The sequence below is a fragment of the Lampetra planeri genome, chromosome 26 (genome assembly GCF_965212315.1).
Source record: "Lampetra planeri chromosome 26, kcLamPlan1.2.h2, whole genome shotgun sequence".
NCBI classification, from domain to species: Eukaryota; Metazoa; Chordata; class Hyperoartia; order Petromyzontiformes; family Petromyzontidae; genus Lampetra; species Lampetra planeri.
In genome coordinates, this window is record NC_136132.1 from 2,108,002 (window position 1) to 2,130,347 (window position 22,346).

At 47.6% G+C, this 22,346-nt stretch overlaps 1 protein-coding gene across 3 annotated transcripts in view; it reads left to right on the forward strand.

The window, feature by feature from the left end:
- LOC144727556 (uncharacterized) overlaps nt 1–14,632 on the forward strand; it is a 39,209-nt gene extending 24,577 nt beyond the window's left edge. For all 3 annotated transcript variants that reach the window (XM_078606439.1, XM_078606437.1, XM_078606438.1), the window contains exons 6-10: nt 449–589; nt 1,843–1,898; nt 4,204–4,336; nt 8,494–9,498; nt 11,435–14,632. In XM_078606439.1, coding sequence (XP_078462565.1) covers nt 449–589; nt 1,843–1,898; nt 4,204–4,336; nt 8,494–9,498; nt 11,435–11,481 — 1,382 coding nt within the window. In that variant the 3' untranslated portion in view covers nt 11,482–14,632. The remainder of the gene's footprint in view (nt 1–448; nt 590–1,842; nt 1,899–4,203; nt 4,337–8,493; nt 9,499–11,434) is intronic.
- Nucleotides 14,633–22,346: the final 7,714 nt, after the last annotated feature.

Sequence of the window (22,346 nt, forward strand, 5' to 3'; positions counted from 1 at the left end):
TGGAGAGCCACTTGTTCAAGCCCCTCGCAGTAATGAGGCTGCGGAGACAATTTCAATATCACACGGAACCACCTGACAACGTGGGCCCGTGATTGAAGTGCAGAAGCTTCAATGATAATGGGATTTGAATATCCTGATGAATCCCACATTGTTGCTGGACAATGCGTGTTAATTCAAGTGCGGCCACTTCTGAGATTTCTAGAACCGGGGTTTGATGTTAATTTTTGTATTTATGTAAAAAAAAAACACAATCAAAAGGCCACTAAAAAGCGATATCCTTCATTCATGGCGACGGTTACGATGACCGTGATAAATTGTGAATGATGACACTTATTACGATGATGATATTAACATTGGTAATCATTGGTAATGGAAAGCAATGGCACTTTTATGAAAACGACAATGATGATGGTAATACTAATTATAATGATGATGATGTCCGTTCCAGCTCAGAGATCTGCACAGAAGCACCCTCTGATTGAGCGGTTGAGCATCAACAGCTGCTCTGTGATGGGTGGAGACGAGATGGTCATCACTGGAAGCAATTTTCTTCCAGAGTCGAAGGTCATCTTCACACAGAAGGGGGAAGGTGAGCGGCCCCACCACGAGGGCTTTGATCTTGTTATCGCTTTGTCTGCGTTCTTTTCTTGCTAAGCGGCAACCAGACGTTTTAATATTCCTGCACACGTATATATTTTATGAGGTGTACACTGTATACAGAGCTTCATTAAGTTGTGACCTCCCCTTTTTTTGTTAAGTTTGGTGGTTTTGGTTCATATCGTAAAAAAGTGTGTAAATAAATGTATTTTTTTTGTAAACATCCATATTGAAACATTAACAATTAAACGTGCACGTGGGGTTATACCATTTCACTTTGGAAACGAATTTGCATCGCTGTAATTGTATCCCAGTCGCGTTCCCTGCCGCTGAAAAATTGTGCTAAGACGACCCATGGCGGGGGGGGGGTTGTCATTTGGCAGCTGTAATGCACATGGTGAATTATCACCTCAGCTGTACAAATTCTCACTCCGAACCCGGCTGTGGGAACAAACGGGGAAGGGCAAAAGTGTCACCACCACTCGTTGCTTTCAGCCCTGTAGAGTTTCACATGGGGCCAATTAAAAGTTCCGCTGAGAAGGGAAATACAAAGAAGTAAAATCGGAGGCTGGGTGAGACAACCCTCGCGTTAGTTCCCGTACAGCGGGGTAACAAAAGGCGCGAGACGGTTGAGAGGATGTATATTTATGAAGCGATGTGGACTCCAAACGCAAACAGGAACATGAAACGCAACTGAATAATGCGTACGCTCGGAATGCCAGCTACGGGTGAAAATGTATCGCAAGGAAATAACAACATTGTATACTTCGATTTAAAGCTTTCGTGACTGCAGGGATTCATCTCCTTGGTTCTTTCGGTAAAGTCACGTAGAAGGGAAGTAATAAAATAATAAAAATGAAGCATAATAAAATAATTATTTTATTATGTTTTATTATTACTTCCCTGCGGATGGGAGCAGTGTCACTAAGTTACTAGCGCATTATTTTATTATGTTTTATTTTTATTATTTTATTACTTCCCTTCTACGTGACTTTACCGAAAGAACCAAGAAGATGAACATTGTATACGTATAAAGGAAACGTACGGCAGAAGAGTGAGAATCTGGGACGCGTAATATTAACATTTTCTGACTGCTGAGATACAGGGCTTGGCTTTTTTTTAATGCTCAACCGAATGACAAAATACCTGCACGATATTTAATTTAAAAAAATGTTCATAACCCGCCGTTGCCTTTTGGCACATTGCCTTGAAAGTCATAACGTATATGAATATTTACTCTCAAAGATGGACGGACTGTGTGGGAGAAGGAGGTCGACCTTACGATGGAGAACTTCCATTCGGTGAGTAGATAAAGCCGTTTCAACAGAACCCCAATTGCTGTGAAGGTGAAAGCTGTATTTGCACTCGAAACACTGCAGACTGCAGAGACGGAACGAGATTGCATTGTGCTGTTTGTTCGCTTAGAAACAGGGGGAATTAAGGCTGGCAAATTTCTGGGAGGCTCAACTGAGACACACGTGTTGAGCTGGCAGCCCCTCCCCCTCGGTCAACCACGCCCACTTTGGTATAGCCACGCCTACTTAACCACTAGCCCCCATGCAGTGGGTGGCTCTACTCGTTCAAAGCTGGCCCCCACCTTCACATAGGGCCCGCCTAGCCCTGTGCCAACCCCAACCCCGCTTCCCAGATCGCCCTTCCCTTGCTGTTTCACACGTGGAAGGTTCTAAAATACTGAACGTTATCCACACTATGGGTGTAAATAAATTGTCATTGGCATCTTTACGCTTTGCAAATATAGCAACAATATATATAAACCTATTTTCGTATCATGAGTCAAGCAAGAGCCCAGAACTTTCTTTTGTGCTTTTTAAAGTGGAACAAAAATCGGGAAAGCTTCGGCGACATTGGGGACGACGTTTCTAAAGCGAGGAACGTGAACTCGGCCCCCTTGACGCTCGCTGACAGCGGAGGTCAGTGCCTCGCTCGCACGGCGAGACGCGTCGCATCTTCGCAGAGCGTGCGGCTCGCCCAAGAGGCCTGTGGCTAACCGCCTGGGGTTTGCTGCGGATGGGAGCAGTGTCACTAAGTTGCTAGCTCACGGTTCTGGTGACGCACACTACTCCGCACAAGCGGATGTAGAAACGCCCCAAGAGGGGCCCCCCAATGTTCGTACAAAAATAACTAAGTAGCAATGTGTAGTCCATGTTAAATATCAATAAAATACAAATGCATGGGTCATCAAGGGGTTCATTTCTTGACAACTGCTTTTTGTGTTTAGTTTGTTGCCCTTCCCCCGCACACTCCGATTAGCACGTTTGGCTACGTACGGTACGAAAGAAGTTCGACGTACAGTACATACAACGGATGGGTGGAGAGAGGGGGGGGGCAATTTCTCCAATCACCCCCTCCCCCATCGCTGAATCCACCTCGGTGGCCTCAATAATTACGTAGAGCTCTGTGTTAATCCACTGCGCGCTAAAGGAACCAAATTGACCCATGTCGTGGGGGTTGTTTGACCACCATAGGTCTCCATGCTGGTCAGTGTGTGTTGGTGATGGAAGCATTCGGCCCTGGACCGGTCCAGATATCGCTCGCAACGTTCATTAGTTGGGAATGTTTAGTCAAGTAGCGGGAAGCAATGTTACATTAGAAATTTGAAGAGCTAAATATATTATGCCATAAGATTATATCCATCCCATATGTTAGTAACGTATGATTGTAATGCCAAACTAGGTTGTAAAAGTTTACTTGATTGCAATTTTCATGTCTATAATTGTACTTTCATATAAAGTCTTAGAAGTGCAACAGATGCATCAATTCAGCAATGTTCACGTTTAAGCTCACAATGCATGTATAGTACTGTGCTTGCAATAACCAATGGGTTTCGATTCATAGACATCGTATGCATTTGGTTACTGTGACCCCTGCAGCCACTAGCGGCCGCTACATCACCACAATGTAAAACAAACATTTTCTTGAATGGCATTTTGACCCCGAGCTGAAACAATTTATGGAATATGCCACGGTCAAATAAAATGTTTTGCGTCTGGTATTAATACACGCAGCAGTGTAGAGGATGGTCCACCCCCCTGTAGAGGCATCATCCATCATTACAGACTCACAGTGGGACAGCCGTTTGCACGATGTGATTGAATGTTGATGTGACATCAAATATATCGTGTATGGCAAAAACGTGAGAAACTAGAGTGATCTTTAACAGCAGTCAATGAAAGCGTTTAAAACAATTGCAGCATGTCCCTTAAGTACCCAGTGCAGTGTCTGAAACATCGACACTGGGAAGGCAAAGGCGGCCAGATGTGGTCCTGGCCACCCACCCACTTGTGCGTCGTGCCGCCCTAACAGGAGCTCGCTAACATCACTTGCCCCAACAGTCTGTTCACGGCTATGTGGGATTTTTGTCTTTGAATAGTTTTATCAACCGAGCCCAAACTGCCCTCGATTTATGATTCTTTAACAATGGACTTTAACTCTACGGATGCCGTGCACGGTGCATGGACATTCAGCCACGCAAACCGATCCTGGCTGCCGAGGAACTCCCGTGATTGATGCGTGTCGTGTCGTGCGTGCGTGTCGTGCGTGTCGCGTGTCTTGCGTGTCGTGCGTGCGTGTCGCGTGTGCGTGCAGGCCAGTGCCTTGGTGCGCGTCCCACCGTACCAAGACCGCAACGTCGCTGCGCCCGTGAGCGTGCAGGTTTACGTCTGCAACGGAAAGCGGGAAAAGAGCCAGAACCACTCCCTCACTTACCTGCCGCTCACAGGCAAGCGACACCCACACCGGACATCTTGCTGCAGATGAACATGCTGCGACACTCCCCGTTATCTGCCCACCGATGAACATTCTTCCTCTTACTCTTAGTTCTTTCGGTAAAGTCACGTAGGTAAAAAATGAAATTAAAATTAATAAAAATAAAATAAAATAATAATTTGTTATTCTATTTTTATTAATTTAAATTTCATTAATAAAAATAAAATAATAGTTTGTTATTTTATTTTATTATTAATAATTTTTATTTCATTTTTTACCGACGTGACTTTACCGAAAGAACTAAGAGTATCAATCCTTGCAGTCACGAAAGCTTCAAATCTAGAATTCTTCCTCTTGTCCACCGCTCACCCCAACGCAGATATCATTTCCATTATTCACCACTAGATCTTTTAAATAAAACTTCTATTGTACTGATACACACACACATAGGTCTCAGGCACACACACACACATGAATGTGGGTGGTTGTTAATTTATAAGTTTGGGGGGAGCAGGAGTGTAATGGTTTGCGCACAACACCACGAACTCGGCAATCAGAATTTGATTCCCGCGAACAGCCAACATCGGGAGAGAATATCTGAACCGATCCCGGGCCTCCCCTAAGTGGACCCAGCATTTAATGAGTAGCCGGTGTTGTGTGTGATCAGCATTGGGGAGATAAAGGTGGCACGGGCGTGGTGCTATCCACCCGGCACCTCGTGTGCCGCGCCGGCCTTATCAAGTGCTCGCTGCTAGAAATTTCCAACAGTATGCTGAAGGCTACAAAAGATGAATCTATGTCTTAGTATATGTGCATATTCAAAGACGAGGGCCTGCGTTTGATTTCAAGGGGGAATGTTTAGAATGTTAACTCTAAAGTAAAACAATGTTTTTTTCGTATTTGTAATTCATGCACTAGATTATAAAAGACCATATGTCATTATTAAATAAGAAATATCTGTTCGTATTTTTCATATCATTCAGCTGCAAATTATTTATTCTTATTATTGATTTCCACTTGTTAATGGCATCCGTCAGCTAAACATTCAACAGGGTTGTCTCGCCAGCCATCTAGCGTTACTTTTATGACTGTCAAGTAAAAGAGCAGCTGATAAGCTGATCAGGACTTGCTTTGATCTTGATCGCACCAAGATCTGATCGATGCACAATTTAAAAAGGATTCACTAACGTAAATCTCAAATATAAGATGGGATCCCATTCCAAGCATGCGTTTCTTATGTTTACCATTCACAATATTATCAGCATATATATCGACAAATAAATACGCCACGAAACCATAACAACGTGTAAATATTGTGGGGTTGAAACAAAAAAGTAGGGCTAGCATGAATGCATAACAGCAATTTCAGTGAATAAATAGCGCAAAAATTCTGATGATCCCTTGACCATTCGCGCCAAAGCATTTCAAAGCGGCAAATTGTAAGCACTGAAGCAAAAATCACAACGCAACTGGAAGAACACCAACTAAATATAATTGCAAGAAATAGAACTTGCATTCAATGTGGATCAGCCGGTGGCTCACGCCTCACGCGATCAATGTTCATGTTTTTCTTTTTGTTTAGGGTGGGGGGAAAATGGGGAGACGGGGGGGGGGACGGCGGTTGTTAAAGCCAATAAATTTGCCACAACAGTGCCTGCCCTGCATAGATAAGCCCAGCGTGCTCCTAAAACAGCCTCCGTGGTAACAGCCCTTATCAGATAAAAGCTCTTATTGGGAGCCGTGTCAAAGTATAGTTCACACTTTCGATGGCGAACAAGTTAGAAACATACGTTCTATAAATACAATTAATAGTTTGGGATTTTTCTCACTTTTTCGAAGCTTGAGTGCACCATCAGCCGAACATTGGTGGAGCTTTGCTCATCGTGTTATTTCAAATTTAGTGGAGGGCTTATTAGAAATAAGACATCAAGTGATGAAAAGGTGTGGGCAGTAAAGGCACAAGTGTGAAAAGGTATTACAGCGATTCGTTTTTTTGCCTTACCGCTACATGTATAAAAAGCCAGGAGAAGATGAACTAAAGGTAGACTTATTTTACATTGTATCAGATAAAATAGGCCTAAGTGGCACAAAAAATATACAGCATATGGTAAAACTGCAACACACATGCACAGACTAAGTGTAACTGCATTTCAGCTGCTTGAGAGAGCTTGTGGCATTCAGGATTTGAACCTGGTATGAAATTACAAACAAAAATAAAAATATATAATTAGACATTTTCAATGGTACATATTCTTAGGTTTTTTCGGTAAAGTCACATAGGTAAAGAATATGAATCCTTGCAGTCACGAAAGCTTCAAATCTAGAATTTTCAATTGTACTTAAAAATAAATGACTCTTGACCTATGACACCTGTTGCATCAGGGCTAGTGACAAAATCAACAAAACTCGCTACGATTATTTCTAAACGATGGCGGCTGGGAATTGACGTGAGGTTGGAATTGTTTTGGCTTCACAAGAGTAGTCACCAAGTATTTTACATATACAAGATTCTAGGCACTTCATTACGGCGAAAAGCGAACGTAGTTTTGGTGACCATAAATAGACACCCGTTACCTAAAAACCGATGCGGAAACGGGCACACGTACGCGTATATTAAAAAAACACGGGCGCGAGAAAGAGAGAGAGAGAGTGATCAAAGTACAAGCTGAAGCTGACCAAGCCAACGACGCCGAGTTATCTCAACGAGCAGGAGTGTTGAACGTCACCAGCAGGAGGCCCTTGTGGTCTCACGATTATTCAATCCTTGGAATTCTGTGCCCCCAGCAGTTAAAAATAGTCCCTGCCACCACCCCCCCACCACCCTCCCCCACCCGTTGCTGTCAGCCAAGCGCACATTTCGGTATCAGGATCTAAGACGTTTCTCTCATTATAAGCCGCAAAATGCTGATGGCTTGTCTATGCAAATGTCATTCTCATTGCGGCGATCAGTGTGGCCGTTGTTGGCCACTGCTCTTGGCACGAAAAGAGGGCTCGATTAAATGATACGCGCCGAGGTTTAAGACACGGACACGTGGTTGGTTTACTGTTCATTAAGCGCGCGAATTTGAACACGCAGTGATTAGATCTTTTGTTCATTCAATAGTTAACTTTAATTTCAACAAACGTTACCCCATTTTGCTTACGAGCTAGCGCTTACTGAAGACTCGATGTACATGAGTGGCTGCTGCATTGTAATTTCGACATTATCCAATAAAATGTACATTTCACCGTGATGTTTATCGTGCAATCAGATCCCGTTAATTTTGCAATTGTGTTTAGCATGTTCATAGTCTTGTTTTTGTGCCTTTATGTAATCAAGTATGCGATAAATACAGCTGAAACGTTACTCAACTGCAGTTCACTCAACATAAGCCTGCCATGAGTATGTAGAACTTCTTTCGCACCGTACGTAGCCAACCGTGCTAATCGGAGGTTCGGGGGAAGGACAACAAACTAAACACAAAAAGCAGTTCGAAAGAAATATATTAATTGAAACTTTACCATCCGCTCACAATGCACTCACTGTTAGAAAAACGATTACGGTTTGAATTGGCGTGTGTCATTTATGCCACAAAACGATTTACAGGACACTAATTTAAAGGGTAATATATGTTTTGGCGTCCTCTGGTCTAACACCGTTTGAGACTAGGCTCGAAAAAAAGCTGTCTCTGGTGTGGATCAATCAATTTCAAAGACAATGCATATATTATCAGAGTAATGTTTTTTGTTTGCATTTTGACCACAAGCATTGTGGTTAATGCAGAGATGTAAAAGGTTTCAGTTTGGTGTTTTAGTATCTTAACACTTGTTTTGTTGCCAAAAAGAAGGGGAAAACCTATTCTCATATATATATTTTTGTAAGCTAATTATGGTTGTGAACTTTTTCTTCTCCAAACATTCTCAGAAATGTACGAGAACTTCAAAGACCAGCAATAGTAAAAAAATGACGGTATTTTACAAAAATGGACAATCCGTTTATCACGGTTTATGTATCATACAATGTATCACGGTATCGCCATATCATTCGTAAGGGTTTTTTCCGAAAGATATGAACCTCGGAAGCATATCTGCAGTTCATTTTTTCCTTGTATGTACATTTATTCGTAAATATCTCAATTGCGCAATGCTGACACTGCTTAAAAAAACACTGCCCTCTGTCTCGGTGTTTAGGTGTCCCAATAAAGCAGGAGACGCCGTGCGAGTTCGCCCACCAGATGGTCCACACGTTCAGACCCGCGTCCCCCCTACTACCTGCCACCGCGTACGGCGGCAGCGGGGCCTCCCCGTCGCCGCCTCGGCCGATGGCGTTCCCCGTCTCCCGCGGCGTGGCCTCGCCCCAACCGCTCGTCGTCCCCGCGCGGCTCTCCTCATCTCCTTCCGAGCAGATCACCGTCTCCGCCCGCCTCTCCCCGTCCCACAAAGCAGCGGCGGCGTCACCCGGAAGCTCGCCGACGCTCACGGCCGGTTCCGGCGCGAGGCTCTCCGCGAGCCCCGGCCGGTCGTCCGCGTTCTCCTCCGCCGCCGGCTTGCCGTCGCCCCGGTCGTGCTCCCCCTCCGCCTCGGTCATCGGCATCGGCGGCGGCGGCATCTTCTCGCCGCTCCGCGGAGTCGCCCACGCCGCTCCGGTGAACGTCGCGGCCGCGGGGCCTCCGGGAGGCCCCGCGATCGCGTTCGGCCCCGCGGGCCGGCAGCAAGCATTTGCGCCCGACGTCCCCAACCAGGCCTCCCGCCTCTCGTTCGGGCCAGATTGCGGCGCCCAGCCTCCTACCCTGCTCGTGGGCCAGCCCGCCCGGTGGCCCGAGGGCGGGGGCCTCCGCCGGCCCGTTGCCATCTCCGGAGCCGCTCCGCCCTCCGCGGGCCGGGCCGACGCCTCGTGCTCCTACCGGATGGCGCAGCCAACGCCGCCGCCGCCGAGCGGACACCGGGCGGGCCGCGACGCGTCGGGGGAGCGGACGCCGTCCGCCTACGGGGCGATGCCGGCGTCCGGCGGAGCAGAGGTCGCGGGGTCGAAGGGCTCGCCCGGTGAGAGGCCGCCATTTGGGACGGTGGGAGGGCGGGGGGCGAACTGCGGCGTGCCATTCGGAGAGGCGCCCGCGTGGAACCCGGCGGCGGTGAAGGAGGAACCCCCGGACGGAGACGTGTTTGGCATGAAGGAGTTCAGCATGCTGGAGGATGGTAGGTGACCGCGCGTCAGTTTCCATAACAAACACAAAGAGCCCTGCCACCACAGCGGGTGCTGTGACCTCACAGCAAGGTTAGGGTCGGCGTTTGCGTGCGTGCATGTGTGTGTGTGTGTGCATGAAAAATCTGGGCAAAGTCCCATTGGCGAGCTACTCCGGCAGGCAAGGCTGCGTTGGCTGGGTCATGTAGCCCGCATGCCCAGCCACCGCATGCCTAAACAGCTTTTGTTCGGCCAGATAGAGGGGGCTAAACGTGCGCGGCACGGGCTAGAGAAGAGATGGAGTGATGTGGTACAGGAGGACGTGGAGCTGAGTGGACTTGCCGATGACTGGTAACAGCGGTGTCAAGATCGGCCTCTGTGGAGGAGGCTCGTGAAGGACGCTACTGGGCAGTTGGAGGCAGTCGCCCTCCAACAACAACGGAGGGCGGAGGAGCGACGCTCACAACAACGAGCGGAGCGCCAAGTGGCTAAAGCACAACAAGTTGGCACAGTAGGGGGCATAGGTGGTGCATCAGCCAGTCATCTCGGTCATTTCAGTCAGTCGACCCGTGGCACCTGGGTCTGCCCCGTGACCTCCTACCAGCGGGCGTTTGACACTTCACGTGGCCTCAAGGAACCACATAACCTGGCACAAGCGTCATGGTGACGTCACCGCCACTTAGTGGCGAATGGCGGTTGTTGTTGTTGTGTGTGCGTGTGCGCGTGTGTGCGTGTGCGCGAGCGAGCTGTGACGCGCGTAGGACGGTGAAATTCGGCACCAAAATCTCCTTGGGCAATGGACGGAAAGGCCATTTCCAGTAACTGGACTGACCTCAAACACCCACATCAACCGGAGGCTCTTAGCAGAGCCATTGGCTCAAGTTAGTCAGCCAACGTAATTTTCCTTCAAAACCCCGACGATTACATTGCAGACCTCGAGTCTGCAATGTGCGGTCAGGTGCCCGGACCAGATCTCTGCCCATATCTATAACAATAACTGTTAGTCATAGGGTAGTGGGAAATGTTATTATTCCCAGTAACTTGCACCCATCTACATGAGAGCGAGCTGTATTTATAGAAATATGAGCATGCTGCATTCAATAGTTTTTAATGACTGGTAAGGGACATTTTTTTTTCTTTGTCGAGTTCGATTAAATGAATGGAAAGGTGTTGGTGAGGATGTCCACACAGTGTGTGTTACGATTTTCTCGGACACTGTTTAAAATACTCATTATTTTAATGTTGAATGTTCCAGTTTGGCTACAAAAATAGAACACAAATATAATGTTGACCAATATGTCACAATAAAAATGACAGCCACACCAGTTTTTTTTTTACAATGGCGACTTAAAGTTACAGTGTTTTCTCCCAAACACTTTAAACACCTTGGAACACGTGATATATATGTATCTACTCAACTGCAACCAGTGCTCCTGTGTGGATGTTTGGCTCATGATTGGCCAATCGTTTTACAGCCCAATATGGGAACTTGCCGAATCGTCTCGTGTGCAAGAGTGAGATAAATTGTTACATCGCCAGACCCAGAGATAACAACTACTTGGGCAAGCTTTCATCCAGCAGTGGATTAAGGCGTGTGCCGTGAAGACTTCATATATCCAGCCGTGTGCCTTCACCCACTGATGATAATTATTATGATTGTTAATGAATAATGAACGGACAAAGACCAAAACAAACCAACCGTTATAACCCATGTCTGGCCAAATGGGGGCCTTGAATTATAGATTACACACAAGTGATGACATTATTGTCTTCATCATCAAAATTAATGCTGGCAATTTAACATTTCGGCTGTGGTCTGTTGAAGATCGCCTCAGGATGTGAGAAGCAGACCAGGACCTCGCCCCCAACTTTGAGTGAACAAATGTTGCTTTGTGATTTTAAATCTCGCTTGTGCGTACTTTATCCTGATTGCACGTTTTTGTTTCTCAGTTTCAGAGATAATACGAAGAGATCTTAATGACCTCCCGGCATCTTAAGATGACAAGAAACAACAGTGTCCGAGCGTGCATTTTCTCCAACGCTGAAAGTTTGCCAGTGGGATCCCTGAAAATAGTGGGCGAATTCAAGGGTGCAAGTGCCAATGATATAACCGGGTTATTAACAAAACCCCATTATTTCCACGAAGACCACATCTATCAAACCTGCAGATTGAAATTCCATTAAATATTGTCTATTATATTATAGGATAAACAAAATCGATATACGATAGAAAGGTTACATATCTCCAACTGAAGCCACCGAAAGTGACGAGCCGACTCTGCAGCCGCGTGCCACGTGACGTTTCTGCGCGCCACAGAGACGCAGTGGCGGTGGATACAAGTCAGGTGTTTGAGGTTCGCGAGTGTGACGAGAATTTATTTTTGTAAGGGTTCCCCCCGCCTCCCTCCCTCCCCCAAAAACATATCCCATTCTTCTACTTATTTCATATGACGTTAAACAAAGCATACAGCCATTATTGTATTTTTAATGTGTTAAGCCATTCTACGGAATTCTGGTTGGTATTTGTGTGGAGACGTCCCGCTTGCTCCGCCAGAGTACCACGTGGTTGTATTGGGGCCAGTCGTCAGTGGTTCAAGCGTGATGGTTCTCACCACACGTCATTCACAGTTTGGTGTGGTCCTGATCTTCCATTTAGAGGACATACTCAAACCTTTCATGTTTTGATTGGACACGGTTGAGAGTCGAGTGAGGTTCTTGCTTGGGACGCCACTAAAACTAAACGATGTTTATTTTACCAGGTAAAGCCCACTGAGCTATAACAGCTCTTTTTTCAGAAGCGTCCTGGCCACAAATGATAGCTCAACGAAGTGGCTTGTCGTGTGGAAGTTTATCGCAGCCAAATGCTCTAAACGCGTGATTCTAAATGTGAAAAATCCACGCAACCACAGGCAGAACACGCAAACTCCATATATACAGTCGTCAGGGTTGGGATCAAACCCATGACCTCCTGCATACCAGGCGAGATAGTTAACATCTCACCACCCTGGCGCCCACCAATTTCCCATGTCTCGCGCCATTATTATGTCTTTTTGAGGACACTGTATAATGGAGCATGTGTCACCTGTTTCCGAATACTGTTTGCTACTCGACAACTCAGGTTCCATAAATGAAAGTTACATATTGTATTCATTTTAATTTCAACGTTTATTTTTCATACTTAAGTATATTTTTCTATAGAATGCTTAGAATCGACGTCAAAGCCTTTTGAATAGACAATATAAATGCAACAGTATAAATAACCGCTCTTCGTAATATTTGTTATAAGTATATATTTTATGACGTATGTCAATGTAATATCTTGTGTGTTTACAATATATATATTTTAACGAAGGCTTAATTTCAACTTCAACGCAAAGCCCCCCAGACCCACACCAGGGATGTGGGTAGGTAGTTGGGCAGAAAAAAATATTTTCCAGCATTCAGCCCTGGACGCAACTCCGGCTGAAATTAAGCTCCGATTTAACCCATGCGTCGGTTTTACACGTGCAAATTAAAATTTATAACAACTGTGCCTCACGTACGTTCTGATATCTTGAAACAAAATATAATAATTGCCTGAGAACCAAGTTTGTAAATCTTTGATACCAATGAATTACCACTAGATGGCGAAAGTGTTACACTTACTGTGTTACCCTGCACTGCATGGAATTGAGTTCGAGCTAGCCCACTCAATGACCGTGCAGTATTTATAACGGAGAATAGTTCAGCACTGGATGTCACGTGTGCGCCGTGTGTGCGTGTATAGCTGCTACAAAACATATTGGTCGTGACAGCCGACGTATAAAATTGCTACAATTTGTGTTTGTAAAATAATAATAAACCAGACAGACTTAATCAGTTACCATAACCGATTGTTAATATCCAGGGGACAATAAGCAGGGGGATTCAACCCCCAAACGCCCAGGTCCCACCCTCGAGGGGTGACTGAGAGTGAGGCAGTGAAATATATTCCGGAGCTCAGGCCCCTGACAGCTCCGGCTGACGTCATGTGTGTGTGCTGCTTCCAAATGACACACGTGTGTGTGTGTCGTAATTTAAGTAAAGACATTCGGTGATACAAGGAGGTGGGGGAGCCGAGGGGGGGCACAACCAGAACTCACGTAATTCACAACAAACGTAATCTCACCGTCTGTGAGTCAGTCGCAATGTTTGAGTAATTATCTGATCACAGTCGACGAGAGAAGGACTTATTCTTGTCGGATGGAAACCAGAAGGGCTATGGTATCGTTGATGACCTTTGACCTAGGTAAAAAACACATTTAGATGATCATGGTGAACATTGGAATTTAGATTTGGCATTAGGTTTTGATTTTATTAAAATAATGGGGAGGGGTGGGGGTGGCATGTAGATGGGGTTTCTCGCAGATAATCTCCCCTGATGAGTTTTCTTATGACGCGAGGTGGAAACATGGGCCTGGAAATACACGAGCAGTCAAATGGAAGCTGGGGGGGGCGGGGGGGGTGGAGGAGCAAGCCACGTGCTGTGCCCAATCATTAATCACATCGTAGCTACCTGATAGCCATCATTAATATTCATCACTTATGTTAATAATAATAATAATAATAAAACTGTAATGCCCTTTACCCAGCAAAGCCTCAAAACATTTTCCGGACAATCTTGGATTGCAATGCTTCATCGTTTCCATCCGATAATGAGTGGCAGTAAGGGGGTGAAAAAAGGAAAATCCCGGATGAATCCCACATTCGCGAGCACACGCGTGTATGTCGGTAACACTCAAAGCTCCGCACAGATAGACTCAGGAAATCATTGCTGTATTGCCACCAGCTCCTGGCCACCTCCACTCGCCCCCCAGTATCAAGATTTGTAGTTTTGGTTGAAAGAGAGAGAAGTCGTGAAAAGCCACGTCCGTGGCCCGTTGCGAGAGCCTGCGGTGGGCGATTGGAGAGCTGATTTGGTCTCAAATGACTCGCGGGGGAGATCTTGAAGATATTTGCGCGGGTAGTTTAACATCAAACGCCACACAAATCAATGAATCGTGGACCGTCCGTCAACATTATATCCCCAAGCGCAGCGTGAGTGTCTGTTTTGCGGGAAACATTTGTGCCCTAGATTGTTGTACAGAAACGCATATTAAACATACTCGTTACTACACTGTGCCAAAATGACACGCACTTGTGTTCGCTTTTATTCCCCCCCCAAAAAAACTTCGCAGTGTCAAAACAGAGAGAGAGAGAAAAACAAATGTGTTACATTCTGACATCTTAAATAATTATCATCTGCCGTGATCAATCCGCTGGTGGATTAAAGCCTCCCCCAAGATATCACCACCCCATCTCTCCACCTTCGATCCTGGCATGCAATTATCTGGCAACCACCACCTAAACTAAAATGTTGTTCATTTTACCGGGTAAGGCCCACTGAGCTATATAGCTCTTTTTTCAGAAGCGACCACAAATGATAGCCCAATTAAGTGAAATTTATATCAGCCAAACACTCTAAATGCTTATTTCTAAATGTGGAGCTGGAGGACCCGGACAAAAATCCACACGACCACGTGGAGAACAAACTCAAAATATACAGCAGGAGTCAGGGTCGGGATCGACACGACGACCTCGTGTGTCCCAGGCGAGGTAATTAACATCTCGCCACCGCGGCGCCCCTGCAAGCGTGGCCAATTCATTGTTCCATTTCTTTAGGATGCATGGAACCTTGGATCTTCAACGGTGCTAGTTTTTGGAGAGAGAGAAAAAAAACCCCAACAACTATAAAACCCAATGCGAACAAAGATAACAACATGGCCGTAAGAGGAGCTGCCCTCGGTTGTTCTCTCGTGCAATGTGTCGTGGCGTTGCCGTGGAACCTGCGTTGCAGACGGTTTACAAACGACACCGGACAGACGAACCCGTTATTTGTACTGGCACATGCACGCGCCGGCATTTGTGCAGTCTGTGCTGTACAGACGGCTGCTTCACTCTCTATACACCGTGGGTGGCGGCTTACTTAATAAACTGGATCAATCAAGAGTCACCCACGCCAATTTGCAAAAGGCAGGCTCGCAAGGCCGCCTCGTGCCGTCTGTGCATGATTACGACGGCACTGTAAATGCACTTCTTACAACGGTGGGGTATGTTTTTTTTACATCAAATGCAATGTTTTTTTTTACAAGGGGATCATCTTTCTGAGAAAAAAATACCTTAGCTGGAGCGGGGGCGCAGTGGTTAGAGCTATCCCAGTTCGATTCCAGGCCACGACTACGGCTAAGATCAGTGGCTAGCGACATTATAATCCAATCTCAGTGGTTCAGTCATTTGAGTTTTAATTCCAGGCCACGGCCAACCTCAGTAGCGAGTGATATCTGAACCGGTCCCCTACTGCCCAACCTACTCGCACTGCCCAGCGTGGTGAAGTATGGTCAAACAAACCGGCACGGAAAAAAATTCCGACGCTGTCTTTCCGACAGCCCTGTTCTTCACCTGAGGACGGCTGCTTGCGTTGTGGCCGAAACGTCGTGAGAATATTATTTTATTATGTTTTATTTTTATTATTTTATTATTTCCCTTCTACGTGACTTCACCGAAAAAACCAAGAAGATAAACCGGCACGGCTTTAAGGGTAGCATTCAGTCAGCAGTGTACTGACTAATGGCTGTAAACCATTATTTAATCTCGTGCTTTTTAAAATTTAATATCACGGCCACGATGTTTGCCCATAATTTGACCGCAAGGCAAATAGGCGGCAACATGTCATTGTGTTGTTTGTTGATGTCTCTTGCACACAAAGTCGCGACGATATCAGGTTCCACGAGGCGTCGCGTTTGCTTTAAAGACGCAATTTCCTGGCGGAGAGCTCGAGAGAGATGCAACAACAACAACCAAAAAAACACACAACACCTCCTGCGGATTAATCATTCATCACCGCCGGCCCTGTCATTGCCTTGCGGACGCTTTAATTTTGATAATTAACGGTGCCAATGTGCCCAAGCGGAGCGCCGAGATGTACCGCCGTACTCACTGAACTCTGACCCCCGCCCACCATATTCCCATGGATTTTTAAAGCAAAAGTTGTAGGGTGCGTCTAATAATCCAGCAGGCGTGTCTGGATATGTATCCTGATTTACGTGGCATTCATTGACACCAGGCACGCGTTGTCTGGTGTGCGTCTAACTTGCCCCAGGGTCTTATTATAATCTGGAGGGATGCGGTAGGCGGTTTTTTTTTCCTTTTGGAACGTCACCGCACGTTGTTTTGCACGTGCCCAGCCTGATATCGACAGAGTGCGCACTGCCGTTAAAACTTAGCCTGGACAACCAGGAGCGAGACATGTTGTGCTCGCGTTATGAATATCCCCGCTCGCCTTTGAACACAACACGCAAGCGAGCGCCGCTCTTGCTAAATGCGTCCAGCGAACGTAACAAGCGCGGACTAAATTAATCGACCGCTCGCTCCGCGCCAAAGCGATCGCGAGCGGCGTAGTTCAAAGATGCCGAGCGCGACTCCGCGGACGCGGCGCCGTTCACGTGAGATTCGGAGAGGCGCGGTCCCAGCGCGAGTCTCTGCCTCCACTGAGGGTCGTGCGTGCAGGCTGGACGCTTTGGGGGGGGGGGGGCGGCCTTGCAACGGAAATGAGCGGCACATCCCATCGATGCGCTGCGCGTGCGAAGTCAAAGTCGCCGCGTTCGACCCCAGGCAGCTCTGCGCGGCCGTCTCTTACGGATCGGCCGCCAACTCGGCAGAGCAGCGATGGTCGCGGTTGTTCGTTTCAATGTTTAACTTATGCGGCAAAAGTGGGAACAAGACAACACCGTATGGCGGCTCCATTCTGATTGAGAGTCGTAAGTGGGAAATAAAAAAAAACTGCAGTCGAATTGCCCCGACAGACAAAGTTTTTTTTATTCATCAAAGAAAATCATCCGGAATACGCACGATCTCGTCACGCCTCGGAAGCTGATGCGAATCTGAGCCTGGACAACACAGTGCCGCATCGTGCTTGCCTTCACGCTGCTGTCGACTCGTCGGCGGACAGTGGCGGCTCCACGGAGCCAGAATTGTTTTTATTTGTAACTGACAATTTACCGCATGGAATTAATTGAATGTTATCCTTCATGTCGGGCCCTATTTGAAACATTTGAAACTGCGGGACTGCCCTGTACGTACCCACCCTTGAAGAAGTTTCCAGATCCGCCTCTCAGTAGATAGCAGTACGTACCGTACGCAGAGCCGTCCCCTAGGGATTACTGCGAACTCTGGACGACTGCACCGGGCCCCGCGCTTTGGGGGGCCCCGCGCTTTGGGGGGGGGGGGGGCGCTTCGACGTCACGATGTCAGATGTAAGACTCGAGATTGAGTTTGAAGGCAGGGCCCCACCCCCCATGGACGGCCCTGACTTACGTACAGTAACATCCATTGCTAGTATTACCCATCACCGATGCTTCTCCACCTTCACCAACCCACGTTCACCAGCCAGCGTGGTGAAGTATGGTCAAATAACTCCCACATCCCGCACGGCGGGGAGGTGTCGGGGGGGGGGGTCCTCGTCGATTCGTCAAAAAAAAACATTCCGTTGAGAAATGAAGTCGTGACCGTACACCTGTCCACGGTAGATTTAAACAAGTGACGTCCCATTTACAACACGTGCTACACGTTGACTGACTGAACTGCGGCAGAAACGCTTTTTGGGTGTGTTTTTTTTAATCCAACACCTTTTAGCGCTAACACACTGGGACACACACGCAACGACGAACTCCCACCACTGCTGCACACGTAGCACGCACGCCCACTCAACAGGCACTCCATCGTTCCAAGCGCACTGCTCCAGTCTGTGCTGCATCAACTGAACCCCCTCACCGAAGCACATCCTCTGCTCGTCATTGTTGGAGCTGGACGGGCATAACAAAAACACACAAAGACGCCACCCCCCCCCCCCCCCGCAACAAACCGTTGTAGTGAGCGAGCCGCTGTTTGCGAGCATCTATTAAGGCCGGCTCGGTGCACTCAGCGATGGTGTGGCCGAGGCAGCACATCCCGGCCGCCTTTGTCTCCCCGGTGCTTATGTTCACGCGCCGCGCCAGGTACTCGATTTAAGAGCGAGTTGGTGGTTTCGGTGGAGGCTGAGAGCGGGTTTAGATATTAGTCGCCGCTCATGTCAGCCGTGGACTGCGGGAACTCAACTCAAATCGTCGGGTTCGTAGCGCAGTGCGCTCACTACTACGCCACCGCTCGCCTACCACAAAGACAAAGATCCCCCGCATTGCCTGTAGCAGACTGTAGGGCAAGTGCTGTTAGCGAGCACCTATGAAGGCCAGAACGGTACACGAGGGGTGGGTGGACATCACCACGCCCGACCGCCTTTGTCTCCCCTGGTGGCGATGTTTTTAAGCTCCGCACCGGCTATTCATTTGAGGCTGAGTCAACCTAGGGGAGGCCCAGGACCGGTTCAGATAATTAAGCACGGCCTCAATTGCTGAATACCCGATATTGATGGACACAATCAAATTATGCGTTCATTGTATTAGACTGATGCGCTGTACGTGTTACATGGATGTTATATAAAGTTAGTGTACACACTGTTGTAAAGTATTCAGTTAATTGTACTTTTTAAGTACAAAACAAAGACTGGACAGGCAGGACGCCCGTATTTTAAAGGGAGTGCTCTCACCAATAACATCTGGAAAACCAACAGGATTTACTTACCAAGCCTTACACCTGCTGAGACTTAAAACGTTAAAACCGGTCAATATTTTGGTTATTTAAATAAACGCTGCGGGATAGGATAAGCCCTGAAGGCAAGTCAACTCATAAACTATAAAGTATGTTTATTCTGTGTGGATATTAAAAAAGGAGGTTGTGATTTATTCATGTTTGGTAATATACGATTGATACCGAGCGAGCGATGTTATTTCCGGTACAAATACAGCACTGTAGCAGCCACGCTGTTAACGAGAGCAATGGGAGAGCCAATTTTTCGTTCAAAATTGTGCCTCCAAAACGAACGGCACGGAGGTTCATCGGCTTCACTCGTGTAGGGGGGACAGGCGCAGTCGTGAGTTCGACATTGCTGCTCCAAGTCTCGTGCAGAGCGCTTGCACGTACTCGATACACAATTCTCCTTTCTCTATGTGGACCAAGACGCTCCCCTCCCGTGCAGTGTGACGTTAAAGCTGAAAACAAGCAGCTTAAGCTCGCTCCCGGGTACAGACTCCTCGACTTACGGACGAGTTCGGTTGAAGAGGTCTGTTCGTAAGTCGATTGGTTCGTAAGTCCAAAAGTAAGTTCAAATTGACTCCTGTCGATTCCAAACGCCTTGTCCGGCATGTACACTGAGCACGGGGAATGGCTTTAAAAGTTGTATAATCTCCTGTAGATGTAGATGCCACTGGTTCTTCACGTTCTGCAGATGTAGACGCCACCACCGCCATTTATTGTGCGCGGCGGTTGAACTTACGACTCTCGGTCCAAACAGGCAACTGGACATACGGAGAGGTTTGTTCTTATCGATGGAAGTTCGTACGTCGAATGTTTCTAAGTAGAGGAGTCTCTGTCTAACTACATAAATGCTGGTACAGAGCACAAACGAGCTCCCGATAAACGCTCAACATATGCTCTGCATTAACTCGAGGCAAATGCAATTTGATTATGCAGAGGAACGAGAGATGGGTTCAATGGGTTTGTTTTGATTGTGACGTCTGTCCTCCGGCCTTTTGGATCGGTTTTCAATTCATGTGCTTTAATTACCTCTTATCCTACAGTCTTCATCAACAACGCTTTAAAAAAAAAGATATGGCAAGAGTCATTCAAAGACATCATTAACGTGTTATCAATAATGCCACCTTTTTAGCCGGGAAGAACCTCCACTTCGCATCGGCACTCTTTTTTTGACGAGGCCCCGGTATCGGGGATGGTTTGGCCACCTCGATTACTGAGTGGCTTCGTGTGCGAAGATAACCGGAGGACCCTGGGAAAAGCCACGGACATCACTTGGCCACCTTGCAGATTCCATCGAGGCAGAATGATATCCTCTGATATCAAAGTCGTGTAATCAGAGGCGTGTGCACGGGCGCGCATACATTGCCACACGTAGCGGCGGACGTCGTTATCGAGTGTGCAGGCGGTGCGATTGCACCGCTGCCCCAGGCACCCGGCTACGAGGAGAGACGGGAGGAGGAGGAGTGGCCATGACTCAACAAGGTCAGTACTCAGCACCTGCCACCTTGACAGCGTGCAAATACAGTTCGGAAAAGCACATCGGAAGAAAAAAATAAAAATATGTATAGCCAGCGTCCTGGGCACACTCGGCTTAAATATTAAGCACGAATGGTGCTGCGGCTGCATATGACTAACAGCAGCAGCAGCAGCAGCACGTAATGCATGCGATATAAAGAAAGATAGCACGGCCAGCAATATGGACGCGGAATGAGAAGAAGTAAAACCCGCCCCGCGCGGTGCGTATTCACTCGTGAATTGTCGGAGCGACAAGAGCCCCGATCGCATCCCTCCCTCGTCCCTCCGGCTCGTCACGGCCTCCTCCTCCTCCTGCACCAACGCCGTGGCACGCTCGTTTCCAGTGGCCGTGTCTCGCCCAAGCTTTGCCGCTCGCTCGCTCGCAACGAGTTTTTGTTCAGAAAATTTAAAAGGCAACATGGGGGCGGAATAAGAGGGGGGAGGTTGTTGTTGTTGTTTTGATCGCGGGTTTACTGAACACGAGGCCGAAAGGGACCGAAACCGCCAAGCGACTGGTAACGAGCAGCGCTATTGAATTTGCAAATCGATAAAGAGACGAGAGCTAAACGACGTTTTTGGTACTCTATGGTTCTTCGGTAAAGTCACGTAGGTAGAAAATCAAATAATATATCACGACGTTTCGATCGCAACACAAGCGGTCGTCCTCAGGCGGAAAACATAATCCAGCAGTGGAACTGCTGAACCGATGGCAAACACCCGCGTTCATGGTGTTGGCCATCGTCCTTGTGCTGTTCGCCTTTTGGCGTCCTTTCGTCTCCAGCACCGCTGAGACAAACCCACAGAGAGGCCGTGCGCATTTTCCAACAACAAAACACACAGGAATTACCGCATGGCAAGAGGCATTGGATCGTTTCAGGACCCACGATGCCAAGGAGGTGACAGTCAGGTTCAAACTAACCAACCGCTGTTTTCGAACTTTCTTTGGGGAAATAAAAACAAAACATCCAGCAGTTCCCACTCTCAAATGAATTCAAGTCGTGTAATCAGAGGCGTGTGCACGGGCGTGCATACATTGTCACACGTAGCGGCGGACGTCGCTATTGTGTCCGTCCGTCCGTCGTGCATCCAAAAATGGGAGGGGTGGGGCTGGGTGGAGAGGGGAGGGTGGGGAGGGGCTGGGTGGGGAGGGTGGGGCTGGGTCGAGGGTGGGAGGGGTGGGGCTGGGTGGGGAGGGGCTGGTCACCCCGTGGTGCCCTTATAAAACTCAACGTTTAACCTACTCACACCGGCTTGTGCCTGCCCTCACAGTCAGCCATATTTTCGGAATACACCACGCCGTCGTTGACCCTGGCCATTGACCGAGCAACCCAACGTTCCTACCAGCTCCCTCCGCAGGAATGTGTTTTGGCAGGGTTCACTGTGCAGTTCGGTCGCTAGTTGGGTCTCAAATTCACTGTGAGGGCTCAGGTTTAGTAAGTTGTTTGCTCGTGGCCATGAATATAGACCACACTGGCAAAATCTGGCTCATATCAAACCCAGCGTTTATTATCGTTATTACAATTCCTGCTCAGCCAATGTAATTAAGCAATCACGTCGCTGCTGGCTGGAAGGGTTTGGCGATTGATAACAATAATTACTATCACGCCGTAGCATGGCAAGCCATGACAAGGGTTCTGAACAAACAACAAACACGGTCAACATG